At 39.7% G+C, this 17,679-nt stretch overlaps 1 protein-coding gene across 1 annotated transcript; it reads left to right on the top strand.

Annotated features, from left to right (window-relative positions):
* On the top strand, positions 218-664 carry LOC109826666. Its single transcript, XM_020393686.1, has one exon. It carries the CDS (start codon positions 218-220, stop codon positions 662-664), a length of 447 nt encoding a protein of 148 aa, XP_020249275.1.

Raw genomic sequence — 17,679 nt, 5'->3', positions numbered from 1 at the left:
AATTATTTGTTAACCCTTATTTGTGACATGTTAACTCTTATCTGTAAACTGTTAACTGTAATTCATTACCTATTAACTCTATTCAATTATTTGTTAACCCTTATTTGTGACCTGTTATAAAGTTATATATAATTTCAGGTATGGGTACATAACATCTAATGTCACTGAGTCTTTTAATAATTGGATAAGGGAGGCTAGAATGCTATGAATTCTACAAATGGTTGAGCATATTCGTAAACAGATAATAGTACGAATGAGTAATCGTCGGTTACTTGGAGATAAATGGGTTGGATATCTCTGTCCACAAGCAGAGATGGTGCTTAAAGAAAATATAGAGAAAGGTCATCCATTGGATGTTAAGAAAGCTGCAGCTGACATATTTGAAATGCAAGCACATAAAACTACCCGCGTTGATTTGGAGAAGAAGACATGCACTTGCCGTGCTTGGGACGTCATGCGGATTCCGTGTAAACATGCATATGCAGTCATCTCGTACATGAAGAGAGACATTTACCAATATTGTGATTGGTTTATGTCCACAGAAGAATTTAAAAAGAGCTATGACCCGATTCTCTATCCTATAACAGATTATGAGAAACGAAGTGTGCCAAGGGATGAGATCGAGCTACTTCCACCATATACTACCAAAAAAAGGGAGAAATAAAACACGACATATCAACAATCGAACAGTGTACAAACGGCCTTTGAAATGCTCTCGATGTCACTCTGAAGGCCACAACCGCGCAACTTGCAATTAACCGATCGCCGTTGATATGAGTTGCGGATTTGCCGAAATACTTTTGGGTGTATGTAATACTTTTGTAGTTAACTGTTTATATGAACTGAAACATATTTGGGTGTTTGTAATACTTTTTTGATATGAGTTGCGGATTTGCCGAAATACTTTTGGGTGTATGTAATACTTTTGTAGTTAACTGTTTATATGAACTGAAACATATTTGGGTGTTTGTAATACTTTTGTAGTTAACTGTTTATATGAACTGAAACATATTTGGGTGTTTGTAATACTTTTGTAGGCATGTAGTAGTTGTGTATATGAACTGAAATACCTTTGGGGCAATACCTTTGGGGCAATGTGAACTATAATGAAAATGTTATCTTACTTGGTTTGTAAAGTTACTCAGTTAGATTGTTAAGTTACAGTTAACATATAAAATTTTTTTGGTAGGTTATTAATTTACACATATTACATGTTAACTCTTTTGGATAACATGTTAGGTAACATGTTAACTCTTGTCCATAACATGTTAACTCTTGTGCCAAACATGTTAACTCTTGTGGATAACATGTTAACTCTTGTGGCTAACATGTTAACTCTTGTTGCAAACATGTTAACTATTATCGATAACATGTTAACTCTTGGTGATAATATGTTAACCCTTGTTGATAATATGTTAGCTCTTGTTAATAACATGTTAACTCTTGCTACAAACATGTTGACTCTTGTGGATAACAATCGAACTGTTAACTATAATTCTCTGTTAACTTGTTAAGCTACGTAGATAACACATTAACTTTCTCTCGTACATTGTTAAGTTACGCGGCTAACATGTTAACTTACTTGTTAACTTGTTAATCTACATAGTTACACGTATATTTCATCGAAATGTGTTAACTTACGCTTCTAACATGTTAACTTTCTCCGTATACAGTAATATTTAACAAGTGAACCTGATATGATATAAACTTTCTCCATATTTAACAATTGAAGCTGACATGATATAATTGTTAACTTACGCGTCTAACATGTTAACATTCTTCGGACACTAGTTCATTAGCTGTTAACACATTAAACCCTCGAGATATTAACTACTGGGAAAATAATCTATACAAGCTGAAAATTGTGAAGATTGTTCGCAGTTGTTTATCTACATAGCATTCTTCCTTAGGCTGTACATTTACGGTTCATGCAGACACTTTTAATTCTGGGTCCTCCACGGCTATTGTGCCCTTTCTATTTTTGAATTCTCAACCTTCTTTTATCAGTTCCGCCGCAAGCCTTGCACACACTACCTTCGACGAATCATCGGCGGGTGTAACATGCAGTTATCAGTTCCGCCGCAAGCCTTGCACACACTACCTTCGACGAATCATCGGCGGGTGTAACATGCAGTACATCACTTTTTTGTAGAATAGCCCGTACATAAGGGTAAACGTATATCCCACAGTCGTAGCTACAAACAATAAAACATAAATACATATTACAGGTCAGTTTTGGAGACGGAAATTCTTTAATAAAATAAGATTCATATGTTAATGTACCTTCCCTTTTGAGGCTTGTATGGGATTTCCTTATATTGAAATGTCCTACACACCTTTTCAGGATCGAATGCGGCCTTCATATGATCCATGAAGTTTATTATTTTGTTAACGGGCTCAAGGTAAGCAGAGTGAGTTACCGAACTATAGTGCAACACAAAATTTTCATTCAATCTAACTTCGACACAATGCCAATGGTCATGGCGAACAATTGGGAATATGAGTATTGATCGGCCAGCAATAATATGTTGTTGTATATAAAGTTCATATAGTTCATATAGCCGCAGATGAGCCTGGTCTCCATAGAGTGAATGTTGTTACACAAAATTAACACATTAACAAAGAGCGGTCTTTAACATGTGAACATGGTTCAAGTTCATATAGTTAACATTTTAACCACAATATTTAGCATGTTAACTCTTGTAGAAAACATGTTAACTCTTGTGGAAAATATGTTAACTCTTGTGGATAACATGTTAACTCTTGTGGCTAACATGTTAACCCTTGTGGATAACATATTAACTCTTGTGGCTATATGTTAACTCTTGTGGATAACATGTTAAGTCTTGTGGATAGCATGTTAACTCTTGTGGCCCATTGTTGTTTTTAACATGTTAACTATTGTAGTTAACATGTTAAATATAAGAGCTTAGGTGTTAACTAATTATATGAGGATTGGTCTTACGCAGAAATATATAGATACAATCCCATACTGCTTGTTTAAGACAGCGTTCTACTGCAACTATAGCCATAGCCGTAATCTATCTAAGATGGCCTCTGTTATTTTTTCATCGAGTCTTCCCCCGTGGAGCATATACAGTAGTTCTGAGTATGTAATTGTGCTGTTATCAATAGTTATGACATCGACGTACCTTAAAAAGCAATAAGTTACGGAGGGTTAAAATCTAAAACATGAAAGCTAACATCTAAACGCGCAAACATAACAAGCAACTAACAGAGGTTCACAGTTAATATTAAAGAGAGTTAGCATTAAATTACTAAACATGTTAACTCTTGTGGATAACATGTTAACTCTTGTGTCTAATCTGTTATGTCTTGTGGATAACATGTTAACTATTGTGGCTAATATGTTAACTCTTGTGGATAACATGTTAACTCTTGTGCATAACATGTTAACTCTTGTGGCTAACATGTTAACTCTTGTGGTTAACATGTTAACCCTTGTGGGTTAAATTTAAACGTGAAAGGGTTAAATTTTGAAATCAGCACTTACGGGCTACATCTCCTTGCAGTACTGCGCGAGCCATTTGTTCTCCTCGGCTGAGAGTTTCTCTATCACATTTCTTGGTATTCTGTAGTTATGTACAAAAGCACCATCGCTATCTAACACTCATAAGCTAAACGTGCCTACATCAGGGATACCCTCATTCACCTCTTTTAAGGCAGCACGATCCACATCTGTTAAATACGTGCTTTTTAGCACATCCCACTTGCCAACACTGTCATCATAGTAAACTGTTATTTTCTCTACTTAAATACGTGCTTTTTAGCACATCCCACTTGCCAACACTGTCATCATAGTAAACTGTTATTTTCTCTACCTTGTCACCAACCACAATGGGTTCATCTTTGTGCACACCTTCTTTCAACTTCAATCCCTTAGCCCTCAGTTTCTTATCCTCAGTAAATGGTGTCCTAACCAGTTTATCTTTCTTGGTTGCTCTTTTGCTTGGAGCTCTACGCCTATAACCCACATTTTTTTTGCTCACCGGCTTCCTCGGCCTCTTCAATCCTTTGATGAGTTGAACATTCTCAACCACACCTTCCTCCTCCTGCACTATCTACTTGCCCTCCTCATCCTTGATCACTTTGTCTCTCTCTCTTCGCTCTTGCCCATTTCCTCGACAACTTCATTCTTGGTAACATCATCTCTCTCTCCATTCGAGTCCTCTTCATTCTCAACCATCTGCTTGTCCTCCTCATCCTTGATCACTTCGTCTCTCTCTTTGTTCTTGCTCATTTCCTCGACACCTTCATTCATGGTGACGTTGTTTCTCTCCATGGTTGTCCTCTCCATCGATTTCATGCTTGTCCTCTTCTTCCACTATAGGGTTTCCTTTCAGCTGTTGTGCAATAAGCTTCTTCACATTGTTCTTTAAAACTAAGGGATCTACTATGTCACAAGATTCGTCTAACCCCTTAAACTTTTCGTTAAGTCTATGAATCTCGTTCATGAAAGTTTGACATTACAATTTCTTCGAGACCCTTAGTGTACGGCAAAGTCTCTAGTTTACTTTAGCAACATTTCTCCAAAATTGCAGCTGCTCCTCAACTGAACGTTTCAATCTCATCTTCCCTTTCGAAAGCTTCATCAATGACTTTTGACATTATCTATAATTTAGAAATAAGAAACAGTTAATATCAAGCTTATAAAGGTTAACAGTAAGAGGTCCACAGTTGACACATATAAATTAAAGGTTCTTCAATCATCTATAGGTAACATGTTAACTGTTGTTGCTAACATGTTAACTCTTGTGGGTAACATGTTAACTGTTGTGGATAATATGTCAACTCTTGTTACTAATATGTTAACTCTTGTGGCTAACATGTTAACTGTTGTTGGTAACATGTTAACTCTTATAGGTTACATGTTAACTCTTGTTGTTAACATGTCAACTCTTGTGGAAAACATGTTCTCTCTTGTGGCTAACATGTTAACTGTTGTGGTTAACATATTAACTATGGTGATTTAGCACCTTAGAACTTACCAAACCTATTGACCATCTTTTCTCATGTTCCTTCTCTTCTTCCTTCTTTTCAACCTTCTTTTCTTCTTCAATCTTCCTCTTCCTTACTGTTGCTTTTTTCCCCTCCATATGTAGGACTGGAAATTGTGGTACAATCCCTTCACTTCTAAGCCTCATCAATGGCCTTCTGATTGGATATTTCTCATCGGATGGGCCAATTTTAGCTATTGGTTTATGTACAACATGGATGCTAGCTTTTGCAGCCTTGGCAACTATTGTGCGCTTTCGAAAAGATCCACACTTCTCACCAATCTTCACCCAGTTAGTGAGGGGTGGCTTGAATCTATTGCTCAAGGCATATCTTTTAATCCCTGTCATTTCATAGTACTATAGCTGCAAATAAATAATACATGTTAGTATACACTACTAATCTTTTAAACATGAATATAGTTAACAGAACTGAACTGAAATATAGTTAACACTGACAACACATGAATATAGTTAACAGAACTGAACTGAAATATAGTTAACACTGACAACACCAACTTTAATACTGGAAACACTATAGTTAACATGACTGAACTGAAATATAGTTAACACTGACAACACCAACTTTAATACTGGAAACACTATAGTTAACATGAACGTGAATATAGTTAACCAGATCCTTACAATAGTTAACATGAACCAGTTAGCCTTAATGGTTTCTTGACGTAAGTTGACAGAATACATGCAAGCGTTCACATGCACAGGTTAATCCAACTTACAGGGATCAAAAACATGCATCCAGGTACATAGCTTACTCCTGACCTGTGCAGACCTTTCCTGGCAATCTTAATTCCTTTCTTCGTCTGATCATAGATGTATTTCCCCCAGGCCATATTCCTCACTCTTTCAATTGAATCAACATATTTGAACAAGAGCCTTGGGATGCCTTGGACACTACTAGGGCACCACATCATTGAATATTGATAAAGTATCTGCAGTAATACAAAATCTTCAATATCCTTCTTCTTTCTTGATTTAACAAGAGATTGCAGTAGCTCTTCCACATACCGCCGTATATTCTTCGCTGATTTCTTTAGGGTTCTAGTAAAATGTTCATCAAAATACTCCACCCAAAGCCTAGGGAAAGGATCTCTATTATTGTAAATTATTTCCCACATGTGTAAAACCATCGACCAAATACCTAAGCCCACAATGTATACGGAAGCTCGACCTTTACAGAAATAAGCTCGGTCGACGGTTCAGAACCCACATGTGTAAAACCATCGACCAAATACCTAAGCCCACAATGAATGCCAGCAACCATCGCCGGAAGCAGAGAAAGCTCCCTCCTGTAAGCTAATTGAACGGCCGGGAAGAGCCCCTCAATAGGTAAGGCGTCAGAAAACTGATATGGAATGACGTATTTCTTCAACCAGATAGCAAGATAGCCCGCTAACAGAGTCTTGGGCTGAATAGACTTCTGAGCATGACAAAGGAATGTCCGAAATTTGGTCCTTGCAGAAAAAATTCCCTCAACATCGGCAATAGTGTAGGAGAAAGCTTCGGCCTTCTCCATCAACTCATTAATGGCAGAAGATGTCAAAATGTCTAACTCACGAACAGTCTCGCTTGGATCACCCTCCAAATGCTAGAATAAATAAACAGCGAACTGCTTCAAGCTGATCTATTTCTTCCTCTTCGCTTGAGGGGTCACTTTTATCAGAGATGTATAATAATAACACGTAAGATCCCAAAGTGTGTCATACATGTCGGGAGAGTCCTTCTTCAAACACTCCAGTTGCAGGTTGGAGGGAAAGTACTCCTCGTACGGGCAATCCCCCATCGGAAGACCAGAAACTTTGTGCATCTCATGCAAAGCTAACCCCAACTCTCCACTGCAAGTTAGAAAGGTGTTACTATCGGGGATATATGTTTCTAATAATGCTAGGAAGTGGCGACAGCTGACCGAGAATCCATACATGGTGACTCGTATAGGCGCATACAACCCACTGCCTCCCAGATCGCTCTCCCAACGTACCAAGACGTAACTAGTCATACGTGTCCACCACCTCTTGGGTTGTGAGTAAACCCAACCAAAACATCTAAAATCTGGTGGAGGTAACTTCCTCCCAAGCTTGGCCAAATGATTCCTCATAGTAGGAGCAGCTACTGACACCTCGTTTGGGGGTGTGGTGTCAAGACCTAGAATCCCTGGTCAAAGACCGCGAATATAATTATACCCATCGGAACCTGGGGTCTTATAGTGGGAGATAAATCCATAATGAACTCGGTCATGATCATCTGTAAGATTCTAGGATATCTGTCGCGATACAGCCTGCATCTCCAAATGAGTAAAGGAATGCTGGCGGGGAATGGAGGGAATGTAAAGAAGAGCTCCTTCATCGTTATTCAACCAGTGCTCATCAGCAAGAGTCAACCTAGCCGGATCCTCAACATGGTCTCCAAACAAATAACCAGGCCTCTCATCAACTGGAGTCTGCAGTAAAAGGAGCATTAGTAATCAACTGGAGTAATGAACGACGTCCCCCATCTCGTATCAAACGACAGGATTCATCGGAACGACTCCTATCAAACTGAGGAGTTGGACCAATGGCCTGCCCATCAGCAACAGAAGAAAAAATCTCCCCACTGCAACCACTAGTAGCATGAGGAGAAAGACTGTCCGCGGGGAATTCAACTGTGACAAGACAAGAGTAGAATTAGAAAATTATCCATGAATTACGCAATGATCAAATTCATCTCACAAGATGACGAGATAGGATCATTCATTGAGCAATTGGCGAGACGATTTTGAATGTCCTACATTGGAAGATCGGTATGCATTATCACGTAAGCAACGTGGTAACGTACCTCGACCTACACAGTGTAATACAACACGAAATCGCCCCAATATGCCGGAAGATTTGAATTGACCAAGCAAAACAAATCTCCTGAAACCTCGATCCCCGCGAAGGAGGACGTCGGTCCTTCCCGAATGACCCATGAAGGGGCCAAACGAGTACATGACAGAACCACAAATCTCCTGAAACCTCGATCCCCGCGAAGGAGGACGCCGGTTCTTCCCGAATGACCCGCGAAGGGGTCAAACGGGGATACTGAAAGCACAAATGCTCACCCCCGAAAGAGGATGCCGCGGGAGAGGATGCTACGGGAGTCTCCCTGTAATAATCAATATTTTTATACAAGGTTTTATAGGAGGTCCACAATTATTTTTGTGGTGTAGAAAGCTTTATGAATAGGCCCACATCATGTTTAAAAAAAAATAAAGGTTCTCAAAGGCCCACCTAGAAAGCCCACTTCATCTTTATGCCTTCCTTTGTGAGAGTTGGGAGATTCGAGATGATTATTTTTTGGAAAATTTTCCCCATCAAAATCCGGTGATTTTAGCACCCAAATCAAAAAAAAAACGTGGGATTTTTTTTTAGCTTCCTTGTTTGCTTTTACCCGTTTTACCAATTTAAACAATTTCCTTAATTTTAGGGATTTTTAAATTTTAACTTTCCCTTATATATATATCCTCACCTCTTCTTTCCTATATAAAAGATCTACACAAAAAAAAAACGAAAAGAAAAAAAAAAGAAAAAGAAACAACAGAGAACAAGAGAAGGGAAGGAGACGAGATTTGGATTTTTCTTTTTGGGGTTCATAGTTTTTCTTCGACAAATCGGCAAGCATTCTTTTCCTCAAATATTATTACTTTTAGATTATATTTTTTTCATGCAAACAATTTTTTTTCCACTTGATTATATATATATTTTTCTATGAATTTTAATATGTGTAAGTTATCAACATGCTGTAAGTATATATGATTTAATTTGAATGGCATCCGTTGTAATTAGTTTGATGGCTTGAGCTGTAAATAAATTGATGGTGTGAGCTGTAAATAAATTGATGGCATGAGCTGTAAATAAAACAAAACTTTATAACCTCTTGTTTCCACCATTGTTTTCTTAAGCCTTCATTATACTCTTTTATACACGGTCATGCATACAGTTCTTATTCCTCATTTGTGTAATTATTATATTTAAGTTTTTGGAGGTCTTGAATCTGTAGTGTATGTATAAACCACTATATACCTATAAATACTTTTTTTGTAACAATAATTTTCAATAATATCTTTTAGATATGAACAGAGTTTCCAATCTATTATATATATATATATATATATGGTTCATGTAACAATATGTAATACAAGATGTTTTAACTATTTTAATTATTTCCATCATTTAACTATTTAATATATGCTTGTAGTTCTTGTTTCCCTTGAAAATTCTTGAGTGGACATGATATACGTGATCCTGGAAATTATATTGTATTATTATTTTTTATATCTTAGATATGGGTATTCAATCATTACGGATCTACTAAAGAAATAACCACTTTTGATGCTTTGTTGCTTAATATTTTAATGATTTGATTGTGATACTCAATAAACCTAGTTTGAATTGACGTGCAGTCTATCTAATTAAGCAAATATTTAATAATTAAGATTAAATAAGATTTATTTTATTTGGATACTGGAGATCACAGGAAACTTATGATTAGATAAAAACTCGGTTACTACTTATAGTATTTATCTTGTTGATGTTGTGTTTAACATGCATGACTTTACGGAAAACTATTGCTGGATGCTATTATAGTATTTATCTTGTTGATGTTGTGTTTAACATGCATGACTTTACGGAAAACTATTGCTGGATGCTATGTTTAATCACCTAGTGACATTGATATGTTTAACATGCATGACTTTACGGAAAACTATTGCTGGATGCTATGTTTAATCACCTAGTGACATTGATAGGGTTGACTGTGCATGAAGACGACTTCCGTCAAGAACTATGATTTATAAACATGTTATCATAGCATGGCTATACCCTCGACATCGATATCCCGATGTGAGGAGTTTTCCTTGATTATTACTATTATTACTATAGCATCGACTAGACGATGCACCTCTTTTGATTAGACATGTTCTGGGTCACAGTTATTTCATAGTTTTACAGAAGTCGTTCCACGGTAACTCTGTGGATAGTGCATAACATTTCATGCACAGTCACTGAAAATTTAATCGACGACATGGGGTTTATAAAGGGGAATTAGACGGAGAATATAACATGTATATAAACGGGCCTATGCGCATCCTGATATCCTAAGTTATTTATATATATACATGGGGCCAAAGGGCTAATACTTGACTTGAAGCCGTGTTCCCGGGACGGTTTACGGGAAACCGATTTATATACATGAAAATATTCTTCTCTAATTCAAATAACTTTTAAAATAATAATAAATCTGCTTGTGTGTCTGATAATAGACATTGTTTGATCTCTATGGTTTGTAAATTTCTTTTATCACTGTTTTTTTATAATTTATTTTTCTTTTATATGCCATTTACACTTACACGTACAATATTCCTTCATTTTACATGCTTGTTGGGAGTTTCCTGACTCCCCTGGGGTTTGTATGCCCCAGATTCTGCTTGTTGGGAGTTTCCTGACTCCCCTGGGGTTTGTATGCCCCAGATTCGGGAACTGTTCTTTCTTCGTAGGACCGAGAGTATTTCGAGGGGCAGGGTATGCCCCAGATTCGGGAACTGTTCTTTCTTCGTAGGACCGAGAGTATTTCGAGGGGCAGGCTCAGCTGTAGTGATCACCGTTCCTTCTATCAGTTCTCCAGACTATGGTGTATTTTTTTCCTTTCTCTTTAGAGATTTGTGGACTTGTCATAGAACTATGGAAGTTTCTGATATTTCTTTATCTATACATTCCATTTTATTTTCTTGGTTACATGCTCTTTGGTATAATTTTGGCTTTATCTGTATACAGGATGATCTAGAGGCGTGAATGCGACCGTATGGTTGCATTGCCGACCGAGTCACGCTCCAAACTATTACATTTTGAAATCGGGGCGTGACACTCCCTCTCGCTATGCTGTGAAGAATAACGACTCCTATGAAATCGCGATCGGTGCGGAGACATGGATGACCTACAATGAAAATCAACAGATTAGGTACAATCATAAATCCGGGTGCCCGAAAGTTAAAAGGAAAATTAAGAACTTTAACTAAAGTCCTATAAAAAGGATAGGATTTTATGGTTGAAGTCTAATTAAACCTATGATTTTCGCGCATGCAAACAATGGGCTCAAGTTGCAGTATAAACCCTCATGATGATTTCTTTGGTGAAATACCCAAAGCGCATGCAAACAATGGGCTCAAGTTGCAGTATAAACCCTCATGATGATTTCTTTGGTGAAATACCCAAAATACCCCTCATGTTCGAGACTAAATTCTAGTCATGGACACATTCGATTTGGGCCATGATCATCATTTTTGTTCATCTAACATCCCCAATAGCTCACAATCTTGGCTAATTTTACGAATAAACCCTTTAATAAAATTTGGCTGATTTTGCAAATAAACCCCTCCACAAATTTCGGTCTACTTTGCACATACTCTTCTCAAAATTTTGGTCATGGGCTTGTGGTCTAAACTTTTGAAATTTCAGCCATAAAATTTTAGCCATAAAATTTCAGCCCTTTTGCAAATAAATCCCTCTACAATATTCGGTTGCTTTCGGCAATTAAACCCCTCAACAATGTTAATTCTTTTGCACGAAAACACCCTTCAAAGTTTGGCCAAATAGGTGTGAAATTTTAGTCACAAAATTCAGTCCACTTTTGCACAAAAGTCCCCAAATTTTAGTCCACTTTTGCACAAAAGCCCCTCAAATTTCGGCCATATTGCATTTTTTGCATAAAACCCCCCAAATCTTGGTCCATACACACAATCCATCATCAAGATCCTATCTTTTTCACAAAACCTACTCATGAGAACAAAAAGCTATGATCTTTGCATATAAATTCATGGTATACCCTCATTATAAACATGAGGTTGCAATTTTTCTTAAAAAAGAAGAAGAAGAGAGTTTTGAAGAGGAGCTTACCCAAATAAAGAAGCTTCCCTTGAGCTTGAAGATAAAGAAAAAACCCTAGCCTTGAGAGGAGAATATTTTCGGCCAAGAAAGGAGCACAAAATCCGAATTTATGGGAGAAGGTTGAGGGGTTTTAAAGAGAAAAGTTCTATTGGGTTTAGAGTTCTTGAATAAGAGAAACCATGGTGTTTGGATAAGAAGAGGAAGAAGAAGAAGTTTAGGGGGGAAAGGACTCCCTTTTGAAAATTTTGAAAGAGGGGGAAAAGTACACTAGAGAAAAAAAGAGAGACACTTAGGTGTCTCGGCCCATTGGCCGAGACACCCAAGGGTGTCTTTGCCCAGTTTGAGCCCCCGGATGTTCTTTTCAAGCCCGAATTTCACCCGTTTTCGTCGGTTATTAGGTATTTTGATAAAAATCAACACCAGCCGATCTGAAACCCTAGGTCAACGTCGGTCAACGCATAACCCTAGGTCAACGCCAATTAACGTGTTGTAATAAAAAAGTCAACGTCGGGCGATTCGAAACCCTAGGTCAATGCCAGTCAACGCGTTGCAATAAAAAAGTCAACATCGGGCGATCCGAAACACTAGGTTAACGTCGGTCAACGCGTAACCCTAGGTCAACACCAGTCAACGCATTGCAATGAAAAAGTCAACATTAGTTGATCCAAAACACTAGGTCAACGCCAGTCAACGCGTGACCCTAGGTCAACGCCAATCAGCGTGTTGCGATCCGAAACCCTAGGTCAATGCCGATCAACGCGTAACCCTAGGTTAACACCAATCAACGCGTTATGATCCGAAACCCTAGGTTAACACCGGTCAACGTGTAACCCTAGGTCAACGCCAATCAACGCGTTGATATCCGAAACCCTAGGTCAACGCCGGTCAATGCGTAACCCTAGGTCAACGCCAATCAACGCATTACGATCCGAAACCCTAGGTCAACGCCGGTCAACACATAACCTTAGGTCAATGCTAGTCAACACGTTGTAATGAAAAAGTCAACGTAGGGCGATCCGAAATCTTAGATCAACGTCGGTCAACACGTAACCCTAGGTCAACACCATTCAACGCGTTACGATCCAAAACCCTAGGTTAACGCCAGTCAACGTGTTGCAATGAAAAAGTCAATGTCGGGCGATCCGAAACCATAGGTCAACACCGATCAACGCGTAACCCTAGGTCAACACCAATCAACGTGTTATGATCCGAAACGTTAGGTCAATGCCGGTTAACTCGTAACCCTAGGTCAACGCCAATCAACGCGTTACGATCCGAAACCCTAGGTCAACGCCGGTCAACGCGTAACCCTAGGTCAACGACAATCAACACGTTGCGATCTGAAACCCTAGGTCAACACCAGTCAACGCGTTGCAATGAAAAAGTCAACGTAGGGCGATCCGAAATCCTTGGTCAACGCCGGTTAACGCGTAACCCTAGGTCAACACCAATCAACACGTTGCGATCCGAAACCCTAGGTCAACGCCGGTCAACACGTAACCCTAGGTCAACGCCAGTCAACGTGTTGTAATAAAAAAGTCAACATAGGGCGATCCGAAACCCTAGGTTAACGTCGGTCAACGCGTAATCCTAGGTCGACACAAATCAACGCGTTGCAATGAAAAAGTTAATGTGACGGAGATAGTCAGTTCTAAGTCAACTCAATAACACGAGCCAAACTCAACTCATCAGTTTTAGATTCGAGACTTCAACGATGGCCAGATGATAAACGCATCGCCGGAAGAACTTCAGCTATTCGTCAAAACATCGAATAGACTGAAAATCGAAGGAGTTAAGAATTGAAGCTAACTATAGGTCCTATACGCCGATCGAAGGTTGAACCAATCACATCCAAAGTATTCCAGGCTCTTCTATAAAAGAAACGCGACTGAAACACTTTGGAGGGGGTATCTGTAGGCGTCAAAAATTGCCTATAGGTCTCCACAAACAGCTCAAAGCTAAGAGAAGACGATGAACATCACTATCCAAGTCACGGAAGCTTGATTGATGTCGTCGAATGCTTGAAATGAATCGATGAACTATGTGAAGCAACGGAGTTTCAGAATAACGAGGAGACGAACTGATCGGGAGCCCCGCGTCGCTTACAAAAGGAAAAGCGCCCGTCATGTCCTAATTTACTCCATAATGATCCAATCATCAGAGCTTGTAGATCTCCTCGTCGGCTTTCCAACGCACTTTGAATCACTCAAATCCGAGTTCAGAGGAAGAAGTTATGGCAGAAACGGACAAGTGCGCAAAATGGGTTGTCTCAGCCTAAGCTAAGACACCTCGAGGTGTCTCGGCCCAGCGGCCGAGACACCCGAGGGTGTCTCGGCCTCGCTGAGATGCCTGAGGGTGTCTCGGGCCCTAAAAAGAGGTTCTTTTGATTGTTATGCGGTTTTAACCGCCTGGATTTCCCGGAGCCTATAAATACAGCCCCAGGACCTTCATTTTTTCGGATCTAGAATTTTGGAGATTAGACGAAGCCCTGCCGGACTAAAGATTGATCAAGTTCTTTAGCACAGGAGAGAAAGTTTCTTCAGATCTACATCTCCCTTGTCCGTTCCTTAGGATTATCTCGTTGCGATAGTCTTAAGAAGAGCAATTATCTCACCATTATCAAGATAAGCGCTTCTGCTTCTAGATTCCTTCGCGGATAAACGAAGTCTTGGATCTGATCTAATTGTCAGGTGGTCCATGGATATTGACGTCCCCGTCATCGGCCAAAAACCCACGCAAGCAAGAGACGACGAACGGATCTTGTATTATTTTTGAGAGAGTTATAATTCCTTTATTTCTTTCTTTTATTGATTATTTGAATTCTTTGTAAACGGCTAAAGTTATAATGAGTTCAGTGATAAAGGTAACTTTTAGTGAAAACAATGTCTATCATGAGTCGACTCACGAAACCCAACCGTTTGTCACCAACCTTTAACGAGTCGACTCATCTCAGTCATGAGTCGACTCATTACTGGTTTTGTGTTTTGTCGAGTTTCGGACGAGTCGACTCATCGAAGGTTTCCTGGTTTGTTTGGGTTTCTGTTTGCACGAATTTCTGTTGGGTTTAGGCTTGGTTATTTACCACTTTACTATCCACGTTGTTACACCTATATAAGGAATTGTTTAGGGTTTCTAATCAATCAGAGGTAATCAAAGTGAGATTCTAATCAAGAGATATTAGGGTTTAGAGAGAATTGAGAGCTTGTTCTCGATTCTAGTGAGATTGTGAGAGACGGATTGTAATCTTTTCATACTCATAATCTAGAGATGGTATTTTCCTTCGCCACATACTGAATTGTTCTTGTGTTTCTGTCATCCTCTTCTTAACCCACCTTTGATAATTCCATGATCAAAGGTGCTTGCACGACAACTCGTATCAAGTTAGTATCAGAATGATCAGATCCTGTGAATGGGGCATCCTGTGTATGGTCCTGACTCGATGGCAATATAAGAAGCTAGGCGAGATCCTTATTTCATTGGAAGGAGTTCAGAAATTAAGGAAGAAGAAGATGACTGAAGGCGAGATCCTTATTTCATTGGAAGGAGTTCAGAAATTAAGGAAGAAGAAGATGACTGAAGGAGACAGTTCAGCAAGGCTAGATGCATTGGTAAGGAAGAAGAAGATGACTGAAGGAGACAGTTCAGCAAGGCTAGATGCATTGGAGAAGCAGATGGAGATAATGGGTTCGACCCTCGTGCAACTCGTCAATCTTGTCCAAGACAACGGAAACAAGGAGGAATCTTCTTCGAAAGGCAAAAAGAAACTTGTGGTGTCCGATGGAGAAGGCGAGGGTTCTAATTTAGATGAGGAGGCCCGTATTGTTAAGTCTGTTTCACACTAAGGGGGTAAGGCTTCTTACTAGAATTTAAAGATAGACTTCAAAGTGGAGATTCCAGTTTATGACGGGAGTGTCAACGTCGAGAGGCTCGATGATTAGATCGAACGTATGGAGATGTATTTCACTCTCTACGGATATTCGTCCAAGGAGAAGATTGTATTCGCGACTTTGAAGCTTTTAGGGCACACGTTGATATGGTGAAAATCCTACTGCAAGCAGGAGAAGAAGACGGTTTTGTGGAACAAGTTTAAGGAGTTACTGAGGAAGCAGTTCTATCCGGTGGGATTCCTTGAGGAGCATTGGTACAAGTGGTACGGCTTGCACCAAAGGTTTAATCAAACCATTCAAGATTACACCACGGAGTTCCAACAGCAAGAGATGGTTCTTAACATTACGACGGAGGAATATTCTGTGTTTATGAAGTATATGGTGGGTTTGAGTGATTACATCCGGAAGGAGATGAAGTTATTCGTGGTCGAGACTATTGCAGAGGTGAGCGTGAAGGCTATTGCCATTAAGGGCAAGCAGAAGAAGGGCAACGAGACTAAGGGAGACTCCAAACGATGGGAGATGAGTCTAGTGCTTCCAAATATAAGGAAGAGAAGAAGGGTGATCCACGGAGTGCAAAATTGATTTGTAGTCACTGCGAGAAGACAGAGCATGTTGCTGATCGGTGCTAGGAGAAGTACCATCATCTCAAGCTAAGAGGATTGAAGAAGAAGGAGGAGAAAAAGGCATATGTGATAGCTCAAGGTTCGAAAGAAGTCCTGGGGATGATAGAGCCCAATAGCAGTCTCAACCTTATGGTGGGGAGACAGGCCACGAAAGAGGACGACGACCCGAGAGAGCAACTCTTTGTGCTTAAGTTGTAAGTGAAGACTAGTTTGGTTGATGCCATAGTTGATATGGGAAGCAAAAAGAATTTGATATCCGAAGCCTTGGTTCAGAAGCTGGGTCTGAAGACGGTCAAGCATCCGAAGCCCTATCCATTGGGGTGGATTTAGAACAAGGAGAGATTGAGTGTAGTTGATCAATGCATGTTAGATTTACACTCCATGAGTCGTATATTGACGAGGTCACGTACGACGTAGTTCTATTGGATGTTTGTCAGATTATACTGGGCAATCCGTACTTATGGGATAGATATACGATCTATGAGAGGCGGGCTCAGAAGTATACATTCACCAAAGGCGGTGAAAAGTTCATATTTTGTTCGGCGTCTCCTTCGAGAGAGACAAGCTTAGGGATGGCGATGCGATCGAAGAGGCTAGTGAATGAAAGCAAGAAGTTTGTCTCGATGTGCATTAGACTTCCAGAAAAGCCATCGAAAGAGGATTGCATGTTGGAGCTGAAGACGACTACGACAAGGCAAGGAGCGAAGGAGTCATTTCCAGTTGTACGTCGCTATCAAGTTCCTTGCAAGGCCAGGTGGTGTAGAAAAGATAGAGGAGCTCGAGAGTTTCCTCAGCTGAAGTTCTAGCTTGAACGGGACTTCAAGTTCCTAAAGAGGAGACCAATGATACGGGTGTATATTATCTTCGGAACTTAGTGATCCTCATGGGAGCTTGAGGATAGATGATTCTCATGGTAGCTTGAGAATAGAGGTGTAAAACAGCACAATGGAACGCAGGTTGAAGCGTAGAACGAGACAGTGAATTGAAGAATCAAAGCATCTAGTTTTCAGCCCATGAGTCGACTCATAACAGTCATGAGTCGACTCATCAGGTTGAGTTGACTCATGCCTGTCATGAGTCGACTCATGCCTGTCATGAGTCGACTCATGAAACCCAGCCGTTTGTCACCAGTCTCTGACAAGTCGACTCATCTCAGTCATGAGTCGACTCATTACTGGTTTTGTGTTTTGTTCAGTTTCGGACGAGTCGACTCATCTCAGTCGTGAGTCGACTC

This window comes from Asparagus officinalis, chromosome 10 (genome assembly GCF_001876935.1).
Source record: "Asparagus officinalis chromosome 10, Aspof.V1, whole genome shotgun sequence".
Lineage (NCBI taxonomy): Eukaryota > Viridiplantae > Streptophyta > Magnoliopsida > Asparagales > Asparagaceae > Asparagus > Asparagus officinalis.
This window is presented reverse-complemented; position numbering and strand designations above follow the sequence as displayed.

Coding starts and splice junctions, on each gene's coding strand:
- LOC109826666 (XM_020393686.1), top strand. CDS start 218: ATGGTTGAGCATATTCGTAAACAGATAATAGTACGAATGAGTAATCGT.